We start from the raw sequence: 24056 nt of genomic DNA, 5'->3' as shown, positions 1-24056 counted from the left end.
GGCTTACAGATTAGAGGCATTTTTGTTTCACACACCTCTTAGGCACAGTAATAAAAACTTAAAGCATAACTCTGTTTCTCACATAACCTGAATAAAAAGCAGTTTATCTGGGATGGCTGAGAACTAGCCAACTATTTTTCTCCAGACACTGTATGCACCTATGTGGCTTTTTGGAAATTACCATAAACCTAGCTGATGTCAAGTGACTCATGACTTCCTGGTAGCTCCTCCACTCAGCACTCATGATTGCTGACTGGACCAGCCTGCTCATTCACTGAGCTTCTGATGAACCGTTTCCTTTACTCTTTTCTCTCTTTCTTTTTTTTTTATGCCCTAGAGTTCTGCATATCCAAACATCAGGCCCAGCCTTGCCACATCCTCAGTCATACCTGTGAGGGTGTCACACCTGTGGTACTTCATCAGAGCCAGTGTGTGTGTGTGTGTGTGTGTGTGTGTGTGTGTGTGTGTGTGTATAGAGGGAGGCAGGGAGGGGGAGAGAGAGAGAGAACAGAAAGGGAGTTGGATGTAGTAGTCCATGCCTTTAATTCCAACACTCAGAGGCAGGAGAATATTCATGAATTCAAAGCCAGTTCAGTCTAGGTAGTGAGCTCCAAGACAGCCGGGACTATCTTGAGAGAACCTGTCAAAAAAAGAAGGAAAGAGCCGGGCAGTGGTGGCTCATGCCTTTAATCCCAGCACTTGGGAGGCAGAGGCAGGCAGATTTCTGAGTTCGAGGCCAGCCTGGTCTACAAAGTGAGATCCAGAACAGCCAGGACTATACAGAGAAACCCTGTCTCCCCCTAGGGCAGCTCTAGGCTTGTGTGTGTCAGAGGGGGTCGTCTCTGCTGCCTGAAGTATTGGTTGTTGGGGGTCTATGATGCCTATATTGATTGATTGGTGGAGGTCTCTGCTACCTGCAGTATTGATTTGTGAGTGTTGAATAGCAAACTCAGGACCTGAGGTCCCTCTCCCCACATGGCCCAGCTCAGTCTGGTCCACTCTGGACTCTCTCAGCTGTCTCTGTGCTCTCCCACATACCAACCATAGACTTTCTCTTCCACCATACCTAGGAGTTCTTTTCCTTTCCATTTCTTTTTTTTTTTTTCATTCACTTCATAACAATAACTACTGAAGCAACTCTCTAGCACTAACAGTAAGCATTTTTAACCACTGAGTTCCTCCACCTTGTTTTGTTGAGATATGATCTCTGGAGCATGCTGAGTAGGCTAGGTTTCTTGGTTTTTGTTTCATTTTTGTTGTTTGTGTTTGATCAGGGTTTCACATAGCCCAGGCTGGTCTGGACCTCAGCTGAGGATGACCTTGAGGTTTTGAGCCTCCTACAGACATTTCCTTTGTGCTAGGATTACAGGTGTGTACTATCAGTGACTGGGTAGCCATGGTAGGGGTGGAACGCAGGGGATGCATGCCAGGTATCATTCTACCAACTGAGTCACATCCCTAGCCACCAGCTCCCAAAGACATATCATATAGACTTTTGCAATCAAGCCAAGTCCACCCATCCACCTTCAGAACTTTCCAATCTTACTGAAATAAAACTGTAACCCCATGAGCTACTTACTCACTGTCCGTCCCTCTCCAGTCTAGGTGTTTCATTCTGCTTTCTGCTTCAGTAGGCCTGAGACTCTAGGGTTCTCAGAAGTAGATGCATAAGCTCTTTGTCCTTTTGAGACCATCCAGCTCCTTGTGGCCTAGGGCTCTGTAGGGACGCCTAACGTATATGAGGCTCTCCTTCCTCTTTATGGCTGACCCACAGTCCTGGTCTAGTTCATTGGTCAATGCATGCACGCATCGCTTAAGCTGCCTCAGCTTTCAGACTTCTTGACGCTGAAGTGCCTTTTGCTGCTGCTTAGTGCCAGTGGAGCCCTGAGAGATTTTGAAGAACTTCTCTGTAAACTTTCAAAACACTAACAGCTCAATTGAGCAAGGAAGTCAGTCTTTCTTTGGACCGGAAGCAGGGGGTGGTTTTTTTTTGTTTTTGGTTTTTTTTTTTTTTTTTTTTTTTTTGCCTCGCTGGCAAGGCAGCATCTGGACTGCAGCAGGCTAGTCCTCACAACTCCTCAAGCATCTCTCTCGGCTCTGCCTTGTCCTACCTTTTTTTTTTTTTTTTTTTTTTTTTTTATCATGACCAGGCTGCGACTTCTGCTACTGCTGGGGCTGCTTCTGAGGGTGAGTAGAGGCACAAGTGTGTGGGAACCATAGCGGAGCCCCAGCAGGCTATCATGGTCACAGCAGTACACAGGATCTTGTTTAGTGATAAGGCTGGGTCTCCTTTCTCAGCTCCTTTCCTGTATGGTGGAGGTGGAGAATGGGGTGAGGGGATTTAACAGAGAAGGAGTTGGTTTTATATCTTTATCTTTTCTTGTTACAAAGCAGTGGAACCCCCCCCCCCCATTTAACTTTTCTCTTTCCTCTTCTCCTCTCCTCTCCTCTCCTCTCCTCTCCTCTCCTCTCCTCTCCTCTCCTCTCCTCTCCTCTCCTCTCCTCTCCTCTCCTCTCCTCTCCTCTCCTTCCTTTCTTTCTTTCTTTCTTTCTTTCTTTCTTTCTTTCCTCCTCCTCCTTTCTTTCTCTCTCTCTCTCTCTCTCTCTCTCTCTCTCTTCTTTGTTTTTTTTCTTTTTTTGAGACTAGTAATTCTGGCTGTCCTAGAACTCACTGTGTAGACTAGCCTGTCCTCAAACTCAAATTCACAAATACCCATCTACATCTGCCTCCTGAGTACTGAGATGAAATGCATGATCCAACATGCCTTGCTAACTTTTCTACAAAAATGGTTTCATCATTTTCTGAGAGTCTCTTGTTCCGTCTTACCTTATAAACATTTGTCTTTTATTTTAATTATATGTATGGTGTGCGTGTGTGTGAGAGAGAGAGAGAGAGAGAGAGAGAGAGAGAGAGAGAGAGAGAGAGACTGTATACCTATGTAGAGTGCCTGTGGAAGCTAGTGGGTATCAGACTCCCTAGATCTAGAGTTACTGATTATTGTAAGCTACCATGTGGGTGCTGTCCTTTGCAAGAACAAGTGCTCTTAACTACGGAGTCATACTTCCAGCCACTAGTTTTTATTTTTAATAATTTTTCGTTATTTTACTTATTTATTGGGGGGTCAAGAGTTGGTTCTGTCCTTCAACCATGTGGCTCCCAGGAATCAACGTTAGGTTATCAGGCTGGCTAGCAAGCACCTTTCCCTCTAAAGCATCTTGCCAGTCCATTCCTCCTCCCTCTTTTGAGGCAGATATTATATAGCCCAGACTGGGCTCCCAGCCTGGTCTTCATACCTCAGCTTCGTGACAATTGGAATCCCAGGCCTGAGCCGCCAAGCCTTGACTACAAAAGTTGGCATTTTTCAAGTGTGAGGTTTTTTCCCCTCAAAATTGTGCTGTCAGCCTGGTGTGGGATGCATAGGCCTGTAATCCCAGTACTTGGGAGGATAAGTAGTTCAAAGTCGTCCTCAGCTACATAGGGAGCCCAGATTATAGAACACTGTCTCAAAATTGCTGTTGTTTTGAACTGCTAATGTAGCTGGTTTGTGATAGAAGCTGACAGAAGCAGTCTGACTCTCGCTTAACCTCACACCAAACAAGAGTGAAAGTAGCCTGAAACAGTGACACCTTCCTCCCACTGTCTGTTGAGAAAAAAAAAAAAAAAGAGAGAGATTCTCTCTTCTAGAAAATAGTGCCTTCCAAGTGGCTGGCCTTCAGTCAGTGGTCCTCAGCTACCTCTGGGTTTTTGTGAACCTCCAAAGGTGTCAAGTGTCCACAGGCTAAGAAATGTGCTCAGCTCTCTCCCTAAGGGACTTGCATGGATGAGCATGTGATTCTGGGCACTTTCTCAGGCTTATGAAGTTCCTGACCTCTGGCGAAAGAGCACAGAGTCAATACAGCTATAATTAAAATATTTATTGATTAATGTTAACAGGAAAACAATCTCTAAGATTTCCATGCAAACTGAGTGGTAAAGAAAGGGTATATATAGCCGGGTGTGGTGGTGCATGCCTTTAATTCCAGCACTTGGGAGACAGAGGCAGGCAGATTTCTGAGTTTGAGGCCAGCCTGGTCTACAAAGTGAGTTCCAGGACAGCCAGGGCTATACAGAGAAACCCTGTCTTGAAAAACAAAAACAAAAACAAAAAAAAAAAAGAAAGGCATACACACACACACACACACACATATATGTATGTACACATATGTGTATATAGGTATATATGTGTTTGTGTATATATATATTGAATTTTATGTTCATTTAAAATTTTTTTTGACTGCATGTATGTCTGAATGAGGGTATCAACAGCCCCTGGAACTGGAGTTCCAGACAATTGTAGCTGTCATGTGGTCACTGGGAACTGAACCCAGGTCCTCTGGAAGTGGTCTTAACTGCTGATCCATCTCTCCAGCCCCAGAAAGAAGGGCTTTTAAAGGCAAAAATTGCGAGAAGTCTTTGAGTATCTGCACTTGCAAGCCTAGAGATGTTTTGATCTGCTAAGATTAGGTCGTCAAGGTGTCCTGAACGTCTGCATGAGCAGATTACAGAGGCCAAGAGCGAGTTAGTAGGAACATGCCAAGTAGAGATGGTTACTGTATGTGTTTGCATGGGTGGTCACTGAGTCATGTTTGTCAGGATGTGATCAAAGAAGAGAGCTATGTGAAGATTCTGAGTACTTGTGAGAAAACTCCAAAAAAACAAGACAAGAGTCTTGTGACCCCAGTTTCTTCAAAAACAGGAAACTGGTTTTGGAATGTATTTTCATGTCCCTCCCAGGTATAGCAGATAGGAGTGAGCTCGCTTCAGACTATTCATCACAATGACTGTTACTTATTCATATGCCTCTGTGGATAAATAAGTTTTTGCCACATGCATCTTGCCCTTGTGATTGTACACTTTATTCATGTGCCTCTTCTTAATCCTCAGAGTATAAATTATCTGATGCTCTGAATAAAGTTGGCTATTGCCTGAGATTTTAGTCAGCCTCACGTATCAGCTCCCACTCTCCCAGGTCCCACTGACTCTAGAGCACAGGGTCACTAGGAACTTATCTTCCAGGGACAGATTCAGAGACAAAGAGCTAGTTCGTACGAAGATGGATGCCTAGTATAAAGTAGAGTTGGGTTTTTTTTTTTTGTTTGTTTGTTTCTTTTTATTTCTTTTCCTCTATCACATGAGAATTTGAAAAGCCGTATTGTCATTTCCTCTCCTGTGGCTTCCCTTTCATCAGAGCAGAAGCTTCAGTGAGTCACTGTGTTTAATTCTAATGTTTATAAAACCAGGGAAAAGAAAGTATTGTTCTTTTTCAAGTTATGATTTTCCCTGGTCAGGCTGCCCAGTGAGCCACCTCTGTTGGATTTACCAGGAAGTACTGGCATGTTCAGCTTTCTACCTGGCTTCTGAGGATCTAAACTCAGGTCCAGGTGCTTGTGAGACACATGTTTTACCAACTGAGCCATCTCCTCATTTATTATTAATTAATTAATTAATTAACTTACTTATTTGGTGCTTTAGACTGGATGTGATGGCACAGACTGTAACCGCAGCATTTGGGGCAGTAGAGGCTGGAAGATCACTACTTCAAGGTCATCCTCCGCCACACAGTGAGAGCCCATACATGAGAACAGGAGATGATGGTTCAGTGGATAAGTCTCTTGCTATGCAATCTTTAGGACTGAAGTTCCAATCTCTATAGCTTATATAAAGGCAGTTGGGTATGGTAGCCCATCTGTAACCCCACCCCTTAGGAAGCCCAAAGTGGCAGGGTTTCCTTCAGGCGAGCCCTAGATTTAGTGAGAGACTGAGTCACAATAAACAGAATGGAAATAAATCAAGGGTGGAAGACACCCAAAATCATACTCTGGTCTCTACGTACACATGCATAAAAATGCACAGGATCTATACATGTGCCCACACCTGCACATGTACCATAAACATATACACATTAAATAGATAGATAGATAGATAGATAGATAGATAGATAGATAGATAGATAAGAACATTTTTGAGGGGCTGGAGAGATGGCTCAGCGGTTAAGAGCACCAACTGTTCTTCTGAAGGTCCTGAGTTCAAATCCCAGCAACCACATGGAGGCTCACAACCATCCGTAATGACATCTGACACCCTCTACTGGTGTGTCTGAAGACAGCTACAGTGTACTTACATATAAGTAATAAATAAATCTTTAAAAAAAAAAAGAACATTTTTGAATGAAAATGAGGACATGACCACTCCTGGGTACAGCTGAGGAGAAGTTTTTTATTATAGATGTGAGAAGCTAGGACTTTGTCACAGGTCCTTGTGATGTTGTAAGAGCCTGGTGGCCAGCAGAATGCTTTAATATGTTAAATAGGCACCACAGCCATTTGTCCTGTTTCTTTGGAACCTGACAAACATTAGGGCTGAGGATGTAGCTTCCTTTGGTGGACCTTGAACTAAGAATCCTCCTGCCTATCTATCTCCAAGAGCTGGGAACACAGGTGTGTGCCATGATATCAGTGCTGTATGGGGCTGAGAATGGAAAGCAGGGTCTCATGCATGCTGGACATACATACACTCTGACTCAACCACATCTTCAGTCCTTTGATTTCATTATTTTATTTTAAAAAGTTTGCCCATGCTAGAAACCATACCCAAGGCTTTGTCCACGGTAGGAAGGCAGTCTAATGCTCTGCTCCATGACCAATCCCCTTTTCAATTTCAGAAGGCATCAGTGCCCTTTTTAAAATAAAATTAAAGCCTGGGATGGATGTACACACCTGTAGTGAAGCTATAGAAGACCAAGGTAAAAGAATGACTTAGCCTGGTGTGGTGGTTTGAATAAGAATGACCCCTAGAGTCTCATACATTTGAATGCTTGGTCATTGGGGTGTGGTGTTACCTGAGAGGGATTAGGAGGTGTGGCCTTGTTGGAGGAAGTGTGTCACTGAGGGGAGGGCTTTGAAGTTTCCAAGGCTCAAGCCAGACCCAGTAGTTCTCTCTTCCTGCTGCCTGCATCTGGATGTAGAACTCTCAGCTACTTCTCTAGCGCCAAGTCTGCCATGCTCTGAGACTATAAACCAGCCCCAATCAAATGCTTTCTTTTATAAAGAGTTGGTTGGTCATGGTGTCTCTTCACAGCAATAGAGCACTGACTAAGACATCTGTGCAACTTACCAAGAACCTTTCTCCAAACCAAAACCAACTAGATGGGTGGTGGTAGCACCATGCCTTAATCCCAGCATTTGGGAGACAGTGGGAGATGGATCTTTGTGAGTTTAAGGCCAGTCTGGTTTACAGATAGAGTTCTAGAACAGCTATGGTTACATAGAAAAATTCTGTCTCGAAACCCCTTCACTTCCCCCACAAAACTAAATATGGGCCTGGTGCCCAGTCTTGTAATCCTAGCTACGCAGAACAAGGCAAGAGGATTGCAAGTTCAAGCCTTCCCTGAGCTACAGAATGAGTTCAAGGCCTGCCTGAATATTTAATGAGACTCTGTCTTAAAATAAAAACTACACAAAAGACCAGGCATGAAGTTCAGTGGCAGAATGTTTGTCTAGCAAATATGAAGTCCTGGGTCTAATTCCTGGGGATCTGGGGGAGCAAGCCAGAGGCTCCAAACAACCAAACAACCCCAGCTGTCAAACTTGCCAGTATTTAGCCACCACTCATGCAGGGTTAGATGCTCTTTCCCTCCCTCCCACCTCCTTCCCTCTCCATGTGTAGATGAATACACATATATACATGTAGGTCCAAACAAGAGGCTGCTGTCTCCCTAGATTATTCTTGAGGTGGGGAATAATTTCTTTTAAAAAACAACTTTGTTTTTATAAAAGCTGGCTGTGGTGGGTTTCCCAGCACTCGGGAGACAAAGGCAGGAGGATCTCTGAGTTCAAGGCCAGCCTGGTCTGCAGAGGACAGCTGGGACTTCACAGAGAACCCCTGTCTCCAGAAACAAACAAACAAAATTTAAAGGTATGGAGACTTCCACAGGTGTGGGGCGCATACATTCAGTCAAAACACTCATATACATAAAAATAACTAAATTTTCAGATTAAAAAATACATTTATGTGTTAAATAAGTTTATGTGTACTGTGTGCATTCCTGGTGCCCACAGAGGTCAGAAGAGGGTGTTGGGTCCCCTGGGACTGGAGTGTGCATGGATCTTTGCCTCCATGTGATTACTGGGATTAGAACCCAGGTCCTCTGGAAGAGTAGCTAATACTCTTAATCGCTGGAGTCAGGATCTTTCAGTGAACCTAGAGCTAATCCATTCATTTCTGCTGGCTTCCAATGGCCTTCAGGAATCTGCCTGTCTCCATCTTCAGGGCTGGAATTAGAAGTGTTCAGCATGTCCAGGGTATGTGAATGGTACTATTACAAATTTAGGTCCTCATGCCCAGGGATGTGTTCTTGCAAGTGTCTGCCCACCTTGAAAAACTGCTCAGTAGATTATTTTATGTGTTTGTTTAAAGGCATTTTATGTAATCTATGTTGGTTAATATTCAACCCATGCTCCACAGTCTGAAATTCATGCTTCTGGCAGGTTCTCCAACACGAGTGTTTTATCTATAAGGGTTTTAGGGCATCCTAGTTCTTGGGGGCAGGAAAGAGTTCTGCCTTTCCTGCTCCAAACACCTCTATGTTTGGAGCCATTTTAAACAGCAAGATAACCCATGCAATACAATGAAAAAAGATTCAGAAACAAGGGTGACTGATATCTGGTAAAATTGGCATACTAGAGATAAAGCATGTCCTTGCTTGCCTTCAGCTGGGAGGATGTGTCAAATGACTCAGAAAATCTTAACAGCCCAGTGTGCTCGCCAGCCTGGATACATAGCAGGTTCCAGGCTATTGAGACTACATAGTGAGAGGATGTCTCAGCATGTGTGTGTGTGTGTGTGTGTGTGTGTGTGTGTGTGTGTAATTAACTAATTTAGTTTACTGAGTCCTCCAAAAGAACAGCAAGTGCTCTTCACTGCTGAGCCATTTCTCCAGCCCTAGGGAGCTCAATTTTTTTTTGACACTTTGTGCATATTAGTGAATAGCTGAAAAATACCACTAATTTTGATATAGGAATAAATACTAGGGAATAGTTGTATTGACAAATACACAGTTTTGAATAATGAGGATCAAATATACTGATTAAATAAGCAAACATGAAACTGTGTCCAAGATTAAAAAAAAAAAAAAAGGCTGGAGAGACAACCTCCAGCATCCTGTAAAAGCCAGGTATGGCAGCATGTGTCTCTAACTCCAGCACAGGGAGAGGTGGGGGCGTGGATTCTGTGAGTTCACTGGTAGCCATTCTAATCAAAACTGAACTCTGAGTTCTGTCTCAGTAAGACCTGGGGCCAGGGTGTGGCCCCGTGGGTAAAGGCGCTGGTCATGCAAGCCCACCAGCTTAACTCAATCCTCAGAACCATGTGTAGAAGGACAGAATGGACTCCACGACATTGTCCTCTCATTTCCAAATGCACACCATGGCACAGGCACATGCTATAATAGTGAATAAAAGAAGGCCAAGCCCCGGTGGCACACATCTTCAATCTTAACCCTATGGAGGCAGAGGCAGGCAGATCTCTGAGTCTGAGACCAGTTTGAGCTACTTATTAATTTCCAGAACAGCGAGGGCTACATCTCAAACAAACAAATCAGTAAAGTTATAAAAAACTGAGGCCACATAACGAGCACACTTTGTATTTATACAAATGTACATACATGTACAATATGTGAGCACAGATACACACAACTTTACAAACATACTTTCTGTTTTGTTTGTTTTGTTTTTTGAGACAGGGTTTCTTTGTGTCATCTTGGCTGTAACTTTCTTTCTTTGTTTGTTTCTTTGTTTCTTTCTTTCTTTTTTTTTAGAGATTTATTTTATTTATATGAGTACATTGTAGCTGTCTTCAGACACATCACAAGAGGACACTGGATCCCATTACAGATGGTTGTGAGCCACCAGGTGGTTGCTAAGAATTGAACTCAGGACCTCTGGAAGAGCAGTCGGTGCTCTTAACTGTTGAGCCATCTCTCCAGCTGTAACATAGGTTCTTAACATGTAGGTTACAGCTGGAGAGATGACTCAGTGGGTAGGACCATGGCTGCTCTTGCAAAGGTCCTGGATTGGGTTCCTAGCACCCACATGGTGGCTTACAACCATCTGTAACTCCATTCCTAGAGGATCCACACCCCCTTCTCTCCAAGGACATCAGGCATGCATGTGACTTACGTATATGCATACAGAAAAAAAAAACAGTTATGCATATAAATGAATCAGAGGAAAAAGTGTAAAGTGTAGGTGTGGCCTCTGAAATAAAGATAAACTAGAACATAAACAATTCACTGACATCAAAGGCTCATAGTCGCACAGGCCACACACCAATGGCAAAGACACAAAACTACCTGAATTTAGAGCCGGAGGAACCAGACGTGAACAAAATTGTAATATATGCTCTGCAGGAAGGTTCCATAGGGGAACCAGGCTCAGGCTGGGGGCCACTCACCTCCTCTGTGCTGAGAGTCACATAAGGATGGCTTCTGAATGTAGCTTTCCCCTTTCTGATTCTAGGTAGCAGTCTGCAGTGTAAACACTATAACCCTGTGTAAGATTGGTGAGTTCAAACATGAGAACCTCTGCTGCCTACAATGTTCTGCTGGTGAGTCCTAGGATGTTTTGCAGAGGTCTGGCCTTCTGACTGGGAAAAGATGCTACAGGCCTTTAGCTAGGGTTGAACCAGAGACTGCACTGAGAGAGGTGGAATCTGACTGAAGAAGGGAAATGGGTGTCACCTTGGCAACCAGCTGCTTCTTGTCCTCCTATCTACCCTTCCCCTACCCAAGCACTGCCCCTGGCTTTGGAGGGTAGAAACCAGAGAGGTGGGTGTGGTGTATTCTGCAGAAACAGCAAGGAGCTACTGAAGAAAAGGCATATGAGTGTCTGCACCTGGACCCTGCCCTCATCCCACACAACTATCAACGCATATCTGTATGCACACCTACCTACAAACACATTTACATGTGCACTTATGTGCAGATGAGTCAGTGGACACCCACTGTACACACACTGACCTGCACACACTTACGGGCACACAGCCATGTGTGGGCACATCCCTACAAGCACATTGCAGAAATGAGATGGGACTGACTTGACTGACCAATGCAGAAGCCAGCATGTGTGCAGAGCTCATATTGTTAGGACTGTGTGTCTCTCCTGTGCGTCTGCCATAGGCTGAGAACATGGCCACTGTGTCACTAATGTGCTGGGTACCTTGATCAAGGACTTCATCTTTAGAATTTGGAGTTCTGCGAAACCATCCTGGGCAGTCAGGAACCTAGCATGGGAGGGGGAAACGGACATATAGGCTGATTGTAGACCCGCTCTCTGGAACAGTGGGGTAGAGAGGAAGAACCTTACACAGACACCCTGGAGGACATCAGTCTAGAAAGTTCCAAGGAGATTAGGAGCTCAGGAGTGGGTAGTGTGAGAGGTCTGGCCACCAAGGGTATCAGGGAATTGGGTTTTTGCTGAGCCTCTAGACACTTCTTTTTCCTCTCACATAGGCACTTACCTCCGGAATCCATGCCAGGAGAACCATAATAAGAGTGAATGTGCTCCATGTGATTCTGAACACTTCATAGACCACAAAAACAGAGAATCTGAATGCTTTCCCTGCTCTGTGTGCCGGGACGGTAAGTGTGGCCATGGGGGCAGCCTCCTCACTGATGGTTAAAGCATGCAGACACTTAGGGAGAGGGGCCACAGGTAGATAAGAAAGATGGCCAATTCTGGCTTCTTCACACTCCTTACATGATATGAAGGCCTTGATGGGCTTTTTCTGATCTCCACCCCACCCCTCCTCTTATGGTAGAGTCCTTGATAGAAAAAGTTGGGGGCTGGATCCTCCTTAGGTGGGCCCTGCTCCTCTCCTAGGAGGCTGTTAGGGTTATGTGTCTGGGGTGAAGAGCTTGTAAAGGTGACTTTACTGTGTCATAGAGTGGTGTACATTAGGACAAACTTCCACCGTGATGACCGACCTGTTTCCACAGACCAAGAAGAAGTGGCCAAATGTTCCCGTACAGCTGATCGTGTGTGCCAGTGTAAGCAGGGCACCTACTGTGACTCTGAAAACTGTTTGGAGAGGTGCCACACATGCAGCAGGTACCAGCTAGGGGGAGGGATAATGAGTGCAGATCTCCGCTTCTGCCCACTAGCCCCCTAGCCTCCGAGTCCCTGTCTGTAGAGGGGCGCCTTAGGGAAGCACCTGCCACACAGACGAAATCAAAGGATGTTTCCTCCTGGAAGCGGCCTGGAGTTGGTGCTCATTCATTTGCTATCTCATTCATTCACTCAACAAACAGCCTTTGAGTCCCAACAGTGAGACATAAAACATAATGCTACGTAGGTATCTCCACCACCATTAGTGGTGAACCGGGGATGAGGCTAAGTTGGTAGTGTTTACATGTATGGCATGTACAAGGCCCTGGGTTCTGTCCCCAGAGCTGTACCTACCAGCTATGGTGATCCTGGTCCTGGAGAAGTAGAGACAGGAGGATCGGTAGCTCAAGGCTAACTGCATAGCAAGTTTGAGGTCAGCCTGGGGTAGAGATGCTGTTGCAAAAACAATACTGGTGAGCGAGTTCATGAGCATGGGGGCCACAACACATTTGGTTTGGAGGAATCACTCTGACAAGATTACCTTTGAGTAGAGACTCAGTGAATCAGGGAAAGATGGAGACAGAAAGTTTTAGGGGAAAAGAGCTCTAGGCAGACAGGGTTACAAAAGTGACTCACTGCAGGGAAGGAGAGCGAGGGAGGTTCCCCAGGGAGAAGCATGTACTGCTTTCCTAAGGACCTGAGCTGAGTTCACTGCACCCACATCAAGAGACTCACAATTGCCTATATATAGCTCCAGCTCCAGGGACTCCAGTACCCTCTTCTGGCCTCTGTGGGCACCTGCACTCACAGACACAGACACACACACAGACACAGACACACACACAGACACACACACACACCACACACACACACACATACATGCACATATGTAAACATAAAATAAGTCTTTAAAAGAGGAATTCTGTGGGGCCAGGGATGTAGCTCAGTTGGTTGGGTGCTTTTGTGGACTGGGATTCAACCCCTAGCACCACATATACCGTGTGTGGGTGGTGTGCCTTAATCCCAGTATTCCTGGAGGCAGTGAGCAGAAGTTCAAGGTTATCTTTGGTTACATAATGAATTTGAGGCCAGCCTGGGCTACATAAGATTCTGCCTTAAAAAAAAAAAAAAAAAAGATAGGGCTGGAGAAATGGCTCAGCAGTTAAGAACACTAACTGCACCAGGCGTGGTGGTGCACGCCTTTAATCCCAGCACTCGGGAGGCACTGGCAGGAGGATTTCTGAGTTCGAGGCCAGCCTGGTCTATAGAGTGAGTTACAGAGAAACCCTTTCTCGAAAAACAAAAAACAAAAAAAGAAGAGAAAAGAAGAGAAAATAAAAAGAAAGAGAAAGAGAAAGAGAAAGACCACACTAACTGCTCTCCCAGAGGTCTTGAGTTCAATTCCCAGCAACCACATGGTGGCTCTCAACCATCTGTAATGGGATCTGATGCCCTAGTGTCTAAAGACAACAACAGAGTACTCATATACATAAAATAAATAAATATTTTCTAAAAAGATAAAAAATTTTGGTGACCACTTAACAAAACTACAAACAGGGAATGAAAACAGGAATTTATTCTTGTATGGTTCTGGAGCCCAGAAGTCCTACATCAAAGGTACCCCCTGGTCCTCACGCCATCTGCAAGCTCTGAAGCAATGGTTCTTAACCTTCCTAATGCTGCAGTCCTTTTTAACACAGTGTGCTGACCCCCAACCATAGTCTATCTATTTTGGTTTTTTTTTTTAAGATTTATTTATTTAATATACGTGAGTACATTGTTGCTGTATTCAGACACACCAGAAGAGGCCACCAGATCTCATTACAGATGGCTGTGAGCCACCATGTGGTTGCTGGGAATTGAACTCGGGACCTCTGGAAGAGCAATCAGTGCTCTTAACCACTGAGCCATCTCTCCAGCCCTATTTTGGTTTTTCAAGATAGGATTTCTTTGTGTAGTCCTGGAGATCCTGGAACTTGCTTTGTAGACCAGGCTGGTCTTGAACTCACAGAGATCTGCCTGCCTCTGCTTTCTGAGTGATGGGATTAAAGGGCTGCCCTAGAACTACCCAGCTCAAAAAATTATTTTTGTTGCTACTTCATAACTGTAATTTTGCTGCTGTTGTGAGTCATAATGTAAAAAAAATCATAAAATATGTAAATATTTATTTTTTTATGTGCATAGGTGTTTGCCTGAATGTCTGATGCCCATGGAGGCCCAAAAAGGGTCTTGGATCCCCTGGAACTATAGTTGTAGCTGCTTGTGCACCACAATGTAGATGTTGGAAATAGAATCTATGTTCTCTAGAAGAGCAGCAAATGCTCTTAACCACTAAGCTATCTCTCTACTCACATGCACCCTTCTTTTATTTAAGTCAGGGTCTTACTGTGCATCATTGGCAGGCCTGGAAGTCACAATGTAGACCAGATTGGTTTGAACTCACAACATTCTGTCTCTATTTGCTTCCCAAGTGCTTTGATTAAAGGCATTCACCACCACACCAGGCAATGGCTCACACCTGTGAGGCAGGTTATACACGCATAAACATAATTCAGAAATCACTGAACTGTGAGATCGGGAGCCTGATGTGAATAAAGACTGCCTTCAACTCCAGTATGGTAGAGGCTTTTGCTTGTTTACGCCTGCTTGCCTCTTCCTTATTCACAACATCTTTGCCTCTAGGCAGACTTTCCTCTATGTGGTCTTCATAGCTAGGTGCTCTAGCCAGGAGGAGAGGGGGTTCTTCCTCCTAAAAATCACAGATGCCCCTAAACTCTAATCTCCTCAGAGTGCTTTTGCCAGAATGGCAAGGTATAGTAGCTGCGTTGGAGCTGATTCTCCCTAACCCTGTGGGAAGTGAAGAGTGAGTTCTGGGCTGCCTGGGTGGGAGGAAGTAACACACCCTGTTTTCCTTCCAGCTGCCCTGACGGCAGAGTCGTCAGGAAATGCAATGCCACAATGGACACTGTGTGTGACAAGTTTGACTCAGAGCCAGGTAAGGACATTGAAAATGTTCACTGCTGTACTGACTAATTTTTATGTCAACAACACAGGCTAGAGCTATTTAAGGAAAGAGAACCTCAACGGAGAAAAACGGCACTGGGCAGATTGACTGCTAGCCATCCCTATGGGACATTTTCTTAATTAGTGATTGATATAGGAGGGTACAGTCCATTGTGGGTGGTACCACCCCTGGGCTGGTGGTCCTGGGTTCTATAAGAATGCAAGTTGAGTAAGCCAGTAAGGAACACCCCTCCATGGCCTCTGCATCCGCTCGTGCATCTAGGTTCCTGCCCTGTTTGTGTCCCTGCCCTGACTTCCTTGATGATAGTCTCAAGCTGTAAGTCGAAATAAACCTTTTCTTCCCCAAATTTCTTTTGGCCATGGTGTTTTATCCCAACAATAGATACCTTAACTAAGACAGTCGAGAAGGTAGCATTGACATCTATAGTCATTACTAAACTCTACCACAGAAGGAAAAATACCCAGTGACTATAACAAATGACTGGCCACGTGCCAATAAAACTTTACAAAAGCAAGCAGTGGGCTGCATTTTGTCTTGAGGCTGGAGGTCAGGAGTCTCATCTTTGGGCTGGAGAGATGGCTCAGCTGTTAATGTCTAGGCTCATAACCCAAAATACAGAAATCTTGTCTTAGTCAGCAAACAGATTCCCTTCTCAGACCTCAGTCTCAAACCAACGTTTGTGAGTCTGGGCCTTCTGTCTGTGTATCTGTCACTGGTTCTGTTTTCAGGGAGGGCCCTGATGTCTGAGGGCTGGAAATCTCTTTGTCCTCCATCTGCTGTGTAGTGTGAACACCTCTGAGAGCTGAGACATGTTGGTTTACCTTTCAAAATCAGCTTTTCCACTTCCAAAGAAGTTCTGTGTGTATATATGTGTGTGTGTAGTGTATGTGTTTGTGTATGTCTGAGTGTGTGTGCACATGTGTGCACCTGTGTGGGGAGGCCAGAGGGCAACATTGGGTGTCTTCCTCCATTGCTTTCCCCTTTTTAAAAAATGTATTTTATGTATGTATACATGCATATACATATATAATATATACCATATATTACATACAGTATATAGTATACATGTATATGAACGTGTCATGTGTGAGCAGGTGCTCACCAAAGCCAAAAAAGGATGCTGAATCCCCTGGAGCTGGAATTAGAGGTGGCTGTGAGCCACCTGACTAATCTTGGGTCCTCTGAAAGAGTAGCTTGTGCTGTCAGCCACTGAGACGCTAGCTCTCCAGCCCCTCCACCATTTTTTTTTAAGACAGGGTCTCTCACTGAATCTGGTGCTCACCAGTTTGGCCGGAGTGGTTTTAGGTAATGAGCTGCAGAGATCTGCCTGCCTCTGCCCTGCCATCCCAGTGTTGAGGTTACAGATGTGCACTGTGTGGGTGCTCAGGATACAAACCCAGATGCTCACGTGTGTGGCTAGTACTTTGCCAACTGAGTCGTGGCTCCAACTCAAAGAAAGTTTTCGTTAAAAAAACTACAAGCAGAAAGGGGCTAGAGAGGTGATTTTGGGATTTTAAAGCCTTTGCTCTTGCAAGGGACCTGGGTTCAATCCTAGCACCTATATGGTGGCTCGCCACCAACTCTTAGTCCAGCTTCATGGCTTTGAACACTGTCTTCTGACCTCTTTGTGTATTAGCCACACAAATGGTGCACATATGAACATACAGGCAAAATACTCATACACATTTTTTTTTAAAAATCCTACAAGCAGCAGGCTGATAAAAGCACTTGCCGTGTGGATTTCAATCCTGAGAAGCCAGAAACCAAAGTGGAATGGAGAGAACTGAATGAAGCTGTTTGTTTTTTTTAAATGGGGCCGGGGAACTCAGTGGATAACCGTGCTTGCTCCCCAAGCATGAGGCCCTGAGTTCAGATCTCAGAACTTTGTGCAGTGTGCTTCCTTCTCTGGGGCTCACTGGCTGTCAGCCTGGCTGCAAGTTCAGGGAGGGACTGTGCTGTCTCAAGGGAATAAGGCAGAGAGTGATAGGAAGGACCCCCAACATCCTCCTCTGACGTCTGCATGCATATGTGTGTGCGAGAGCACACATGCACACACACACACACAAAGAATGTAATAGTGAATAACTAAAAATGGAATTTAATTAAAAATTAAGTAAAAATAAACACCCAAGTGTGACAGGTCTGTAACTCCATCTCGTAGGCTATTGAGGCAGGAGGACCTGTGAATTGAAGGCCAGTCTGGGCTGTATATCTAGTCCTAGACCACTCAGGGCTACATAGCAAGATCTTGTATTAAAAAAATATGTAAGTAGGAGCTGGAGAGATGACTTATTATTTGAGAGTATGTGTTGCCATTGCAGAGGGCGTCTAGCACCCACATGGCAGCTCACAACCAAAAGTAATGCCTATGTAACTCCTGGTCTAAGGGATCTGGAGCCCTCTTCTGGCCTCCACAGGGACTGCAGGCACACAAGGGGTAGACAAAACACCTATACACATACAAAGAAATATTTAACACTGAAAATAAAGTAAATAAATTATAAGCAAACGTTTTAGAAAGATACTGAACACCAAAAACAATAAATAATAGCATAAAATATAGTACGGTCTTATCTGAGACTAAGAAAGCCTTTAGGTTGAGTTCTGTGTGGTGTGTGGAAGAGACTGGCTTCACTGACCCTCAACTATTCATGTTGCAGCTGACAGAGCCTGGGGTCCACAGTTCCCTCTAGCCTGTTCTCTCCCCCATGTATCTGCATCCTGGGCTCTCCCTAGGCTGTGATTTCACAAGGAGCCAGGCCAGGACTCCTGAATGTTCTCAGCAGTCTGTGGGCAGCAGAGCCACCTGCTGCTGTTCTAGTGAGGCACACCCATTGCTCCTTCCAAGGACCTCATCAGGAGCCCATGGGCTCAGAGCCTAGACATGAAGCAGGAACTTCTGTGGTCTGTTACTCTAATGAAGTCTGCTCTGCCTCAGCTGTCTTCTTTCTCGTTCCAGGACAGTCAGGCTCTCAATGTTTCTGCTTCTCTAAGCCTCTGGGTATTGTGGTTATCATAGCTGCTTTCATCATCATCATTGGCGCTGTCATCATTTTGATTCTCAAAATCATTTGCTATTGTAAAAGAGGTGAGTGAATGCCTGGCAGTGGTGGCACACAGACAGAGGAAGCCACTGTACCAGTAAATCTAAACTCACTGTGTCTATCTTTTTTTTCTGATTTCAGGAGAGAATATTCAGCTCTGTAAGTAGTGTGCTGGGAATTCTTTGGGGCGGGGGGGGGGGGGTGTGCGGAGAGGTGTCAGAATCTCATATAGCCAAGGTTAGCCTCAGACTTGCTATAAAGCTAATGATCTTAATTTTTTTAAAAAAGGTTAAGCCGGGCATGGTGGTGCACACCTTTAATCCCAGAACTTGGGAGGCAGAGGCAGGCGGATTTCTGAGTTGGAGGCCAGCCTGGTCTACAAAGTGAGATCCAGGACAGCCAGGGCTACACAGAGAAACCCTGTCAAAAAAAAAAAAAGGTTTATTCAAAAAGTATATGCATGAGGTCCCTCCCACCCCCACTATTTGTATGTTTGTGCAGTGGCTGGATCCCTTGGCACTGGAGTTACTGAGCCACCATGAGAACTGAGTCCTTAACACTGAGCCTGACCAAGAGCTCCCGGTTCTCTTTCCTTTACGTTAAGTATTACTACACCTAGTTTCCCAGTCATTGTGAGTACGATGTCTGTAGTCTTTTCCTAGAAATTCATGATGGTGGCTCCTGACCCTCCCATTGCTGAGGGCTCAGGTCTTGTTAGGGTGGCGATACAGTTCCAGAATGCTGGAGATGAGGCAGCCCAGGCCTCCCTACCCGCATCGTGCAGTTTAATTTGTGCCATGATGTGTTTGTGTTCTCTTTATGAGAGCTGAAGTCTGCTCTGAGAATAAACAGAGTAGAAATTGAGGCACAGAAAATCAAAGGGAGGTGTGTTATCTTTATAAAGAGTTCCTTGAGATGTTGTAACAGATGACTGCAAAGTGGGGGTCAGCTCATCAGGGATGTACTGTCTCCTCATTCTCATGGCTAGAAATCTAAACCTAGAGCTAGTCAGTCCTTGGCTTGAGGCAGCTTAAACTGTGTGCCATCATCTTCAGATGGCCCTCTCTCTGCCTGACCAGTCCTTGGAGTATGTCCTCACCTATAAAAATCTATCCAACTAAGACCCTAGCTACAGGAGACGGGTCAGGACATGGATTTATCTTTTGGAAGCCATAGATCACCCCAGGGTAGGCTTGTCTTAGAATCTCTCTGGTCAGATCCTGATGTCACATGGTGTATCTCTCCCTGGCTGGCCCTCCAAATACACGGCATCTCATCTTCTCAACATGCCTTGGGTGGGGCTAACCACCTTGCCAGGCACTTCCCTGAATGCTGGAGGCTTCATTAGGATAAGGAAGGGCAAGGTCAACCTCCATAAACTATTCACCCGGAGCCTCTGGCCTTCCTAGAAGACACCAGAAGTTCTTTCCATTAGGCTTCCATTAGACACCATTAGTTCTTTCCATGTCAGGCTTCGCTGCTTTCTGCCACCTGAGTAACAGATGGATAATAGGTTAGTGACAGTCTTGATCAGCCCTGTCCCAGCCTGGGTCTCCTGACCACTGGGTATTACTTGAGGACACAAAGAGCCTCTCCTATCCTGAGAAGCAGAATCACAGAACCACTGCAACTTTCCTCCTCAACATTCAAGAGATATAAATAGACCGACCCTTGGTTGTGTGTGTGTGTGTTCACTTTGTGTTTTATTTTCCAGCCTCCACTATGCTATGAAGCTCCGGAAAGTAAGCAGATGGCATTCCTGAAGATCACTGGATTTAAGGAAGTCGAGGAAGCAATGAACACTATTGTTTCTAAACTGGAGACTGACCTTGCAGGAATGTATTTGCAAACTGTGGCAACTTAGCTGCTAAAAATTGTGTTTGCTTCACCCTCGAGCTAGAGTCAAGTGTCCTTTGATACAGGACTGAAACATTCCAAATAGCCCATCTGAATTTGGAGCTGACATTCATCCCACTGCATACCCCGTGGACCCCCAGATATATGATGTGCCCTTCTCTCTTGTGAAGACCAGAGGGTTTCTCTCTGTATGCAGCCAGAGGGCTTCTCTCCTTGAAGCCTGCCTTGGCTGGCCTCAGAGTTAGGAGGTTTTGTGCTGTGAACTCGTAAGCTAAAGTCAGTTTGGGTTCATGGTGCTCAGTATGTTTTCCTAGAAGGCAAGGATGGGAGGACCCAAAAATGTTGTCCTTTGAGCCCACATCAGGATGTGGCCCAGACAAGGTGCTTTGTTATCCATAAAAACCCATAACAAAGCCCCTGGCAGGCCAGCCTGAGCAACTGTGGACTTTGCCACATCAGACACTGGGAATAGTGTCTGTGTTTTTAGGCTCTCCATCCCCCAGGCATCTCAGAACTAGCCTTAGTCTTTAGTCCTCTCAACCCACAGTGAGCAGATGGAGGTGTGAATGGGAATTTCTCAGAAGCTATGTCTACATAAGTTAATTGATTAATTTATTATTATTTTATTTTATTTTTGGTTTTTAATAAGATAGGATTTCTCTATGTAGCCTTGGCTATCCTGGATCTCCCTTTGTAGGCTAAGCTGACCTGGAACTCACAGAGATCCACCTGCCTCTACCTCCTGAGTGCTGGGATTAAAGGCATACACCATCACTGCCTGGCTTAACATTTTAATGATGTAGAGAGGCATAGCTTAGGCTGTTCCAACCTAAGCAATGTCTTGCCTCCCTCTGGGTCAGAACTAACATGCTGTAGAGGGCACAAGGTTCTTGTGCTCACAGAGAAGTAGACCTGTTTTCCACCCAGATGTCTGGGAATGGATATAGTTAACATCCTGGTGTTCTGTGCTATTTGTAGACCTAGCACACACTTGAACAGACTATTGTCTTTGTTTATCCCAGACTCTTCCTCCATAGGCCTTTTGCCTGCCAATAGGCCCTTTTCTTGAATACTGTTGCTCAATAAATCTCATCCTTATAGGAGATGTCACTGTCACTTGTATATTAGAAAAGCCTAGGGGACCTCTGTGCTACCTGTAGGGCCAGGCCACTCTTGACTGCCACCGATTTTTATATGTGTTTATCCCAGATTTTTTCTTCTTAGACCTGTATCTCCAGCACTGTTTGTGAGTCAATAGACCTCTACCTCTGCCAAACTTATCTTGTTTTGTTTGTTTGGTTGGTTTGTTTTCTTGGTGTAGCCCCAGATGTCCTGGAACTCACTCTGTAGACCGGTCTGGCCTCAAACTCAGGAATCTACCTGCCTCTGCCTCCCAAGTGCTGGGATTGAAGTTGTGCATCACCATGCCAAGCTAACAGATCCCGTCTTTACGGAAGAGGCCATAAGTACTTTGTAAACTGTGTCAATGTCAACCTGTCTTAAGCATTATTGTACATAAGTGACCGAGTTAATTATCATCAAAAAACTTCCCCCGGAAATTTGTGCTGTGCTTAAATACAGCTAAAGTAAACTGCTGGGGTCAGACTCTAGAAGTTTGACCTAGCATAGGCTAAGTTGTGTTGAACTGGATTTCCTTTTGGCCTCAAATGGATCATTAGGCTGCCAGCCTTGGTGTTTGCAGAGATCCCCAAACATCCTGACAACAGATTTAAACCAAACCAAACCAAACCAAACCAAACCAAACCAAACTAACCAACACTATAGAACTATTCACTTGATAAAACTATTCTCCACCAGTCCAAGTACTGTGAATGCTGTCATATATCTGAAGCCAGAGCTGAGATTATCACTGTGCTGTAACGTTTAACCCTTCCTCTAGTGTGTCTGAAGAACGCCTTACTTTATAACTTTTTGTTCTGTTCTACAAAACTCCATGGAGCCATGAAATTGGGGTACCTAAATCTATGCTTCTAGGGCCATGGTCACTGAAATTTGGGTACGAAATAAAGTATTTCTAATTCCTTTTGAAAGCTGTGTTTTTGCTTCTACTTCAGGACTAGGGATGATGTCAGGCCCCAAGACCCGTTTGTGTGCTTTGAGCTTTTTGAAATATTAATGCTACCAAGGTGGTGCTTCTGCTCAAAGTTGTACAATATCACAGTATGTGCTTTGACCATTTCCTTTTTCTTTGTATTATGTGATGGTTGATTCTTAATTAAAAAACATTTTACTTGATATGTAATGATGTGTTTTAGTTAGGTTTCTATTGCTGTGGCAGACACTAAGACCAAAAGCAGCCTGGGGGAAAGAGTTTGTTTCGTTGTACACCTTGTAGTCCATCACGAAGTAAAGTCAGGGCAGGAATTCAAGCAGGAACCTGGAGGCTGGAACTGAAGCAGAGACCACAGAGGAAGACTTGCTCCTTATGGCTTTCTCAGCCTGCTTTCTTGCATACCTCAGAACCACCTGCCCAGGGGGTGACACCACCCACAGTGGGCTGGGCCCTCCCACATCAATCATTTTTTCAACAAAATGTAGCCAAGTGTGATGGCCCAAATCTTTAATCTCCAAATGGAAAGCAGGCAGATCTGTATGAGTTCTAGGCCATTCTGGTCTACATATAAGTCCCAGAACAGAGACTAGAGAGACCCTGTCTCAAAAAATAAAAGGTCCCACAGGCTTGCCTATTGTCTTATGGAGGCAATTTTTCAAATATGGTTGAAATGTTGAGATAACTCAAGCTTTTGGCAAGTTAACAAAACAAAACAAAACAAAAAACAACTAACCAGGACAAGGGGTTTTGCCCTGCATGTGCCTATGTACCACATCCATGCCTGGTGCCATGCAAGCCATAAGAAAGCCTTGGAAACTCTGGAGCTGGAATTATAACTGGTTATAAGCTACATGGATACCAGTAATTGAACCCAGGTTCCACTGAGTCATCCATCTAGCCCCCTGAGGGTTAATTATGGTTTTCAGTACAACATGATCTCTTGTGCATGCCCTGGCTCGCCAGCAAGAACGACGCTGCAACAGGATCCTTCTGCACATTGGGAGAGCTTGATTGCAGAGGCGAAGAGACCCTAATCCCAGAACTGGTGCTGCTTATATAGGCCTAGGAGAGGCGTGTCTCACACCCGGATTGGTTATGCATGGGTTATGCTTACCACCTCATTTGCATGTCTCACATCTGATTGGTTAACATGTCTCTCATCTGATTGGTTAACTTCTTTCTCATCTGATTGGTTAACTTGTCTCTCATCTGATTGGTTAACTTGTCTCTCATCTGATTGGTTAACTCTCAAAACCTCATCTTGGCAAAAAAAACTTTACTGCCTATGTATGCGTGGTGGCCAGCGGTAACCAGCGCCACCCTGCAATGGCACATGTGGCTTCCCACAATGATCTAGAGTCGCCCAGGAGGTGACTACAGGCATACCTCTCAGGAAATTTCTAGATCCAGTTAATTAAGGTGTAAATAAACTGTGAGCCCAAACACACTTTCCCTGCTTTTGTCAAGTGTTCCCCCTGTCCCCTCTCTGAGACTCAATCATACTCTGTAGATTAGGCTGGCTTTCCTCTGCTTCCTGAGTGCTGGGATTAAAAAAATATACACCATCATACCCAATAGGTCTTTTGTTTGTTTCTGTTTTGTTTTGTTTTTAGACAGGGTTTCTCTGTGTAGCCCTGGGTGTCCTGGAACTCATTCTGTAGACCAGGTTGGCCTCAAACTTGGGAATTGCCTGCCTCTGTCTCCAGAGTGCTGGGATTAAAGGTGTGCACCATCGACAGACACTTTTTTTTTACCTTTTTTTTTTTTTTTTTTTTTGGAGACAGAATTCCACTCTGTAACCCTAGACAAGTGCCTTTTAATAGTGTGCACCACTACATTTGGCTGTTGTTTTAATATCATATTAATGTGTGTTTGTGGGGGGTGGGGTGGGGGCATATCCACCTGAGTGCAGGTG

General features: G+C 44.8%; 1 protein-coding gene across 1 annotated transcript; it reads left to right on the top strand.

The window, feature by feature from the left end:
- The first annotated feature begins 2139 nt into the window (after positions 1 to 2139).
- Positions 2140 to 22300, top strand: Tnfrsf26 (tumor necrosis factor receptor superfamily, member 26). Its single transcript, NM_175649.5, has 8 exons — positions 2140 to 2187; positions 10555 to 10642; positions 11547 to 11675; positions 12033 to 12144; positions 15060 to 15136; positions 18126 to 18254; positions 18352 to 18369; positions 19925 to 22300. The coding sequence occupies exons 1-8, from the start codon at positions 2143 to 2145 to the stop codon at positions 19939 to 19941; spliced, it is 615 nt and encodes a 204-aa protein (NP_783580.1). The 5' UTR covers positions 2140 to 2142; the 3' UTR covers positions 19942 to 22300.
- The last annotated feature ends 1756 nt before the right edge of the window (positions 22301 to 24056 follow it).

Source organism: Mus musculus, chromosome 7, assembly GCF_000001635.26.
Source record: "Mus musculus strain C57BL/6J chromosome 7, GRCm38.p6 C57BL/6J".
Taxonomy (NCBI): Eukaryota; Metazoa; Chordata; class Mammalia; order Rodentia; family Muridae; genus Mus; species Mus musculus.
The sequence above is the reverse complement of the archived record's forward strand: the minus strand, read 5'-3'. Positions and strand labels throughout refer to the sequence as shown.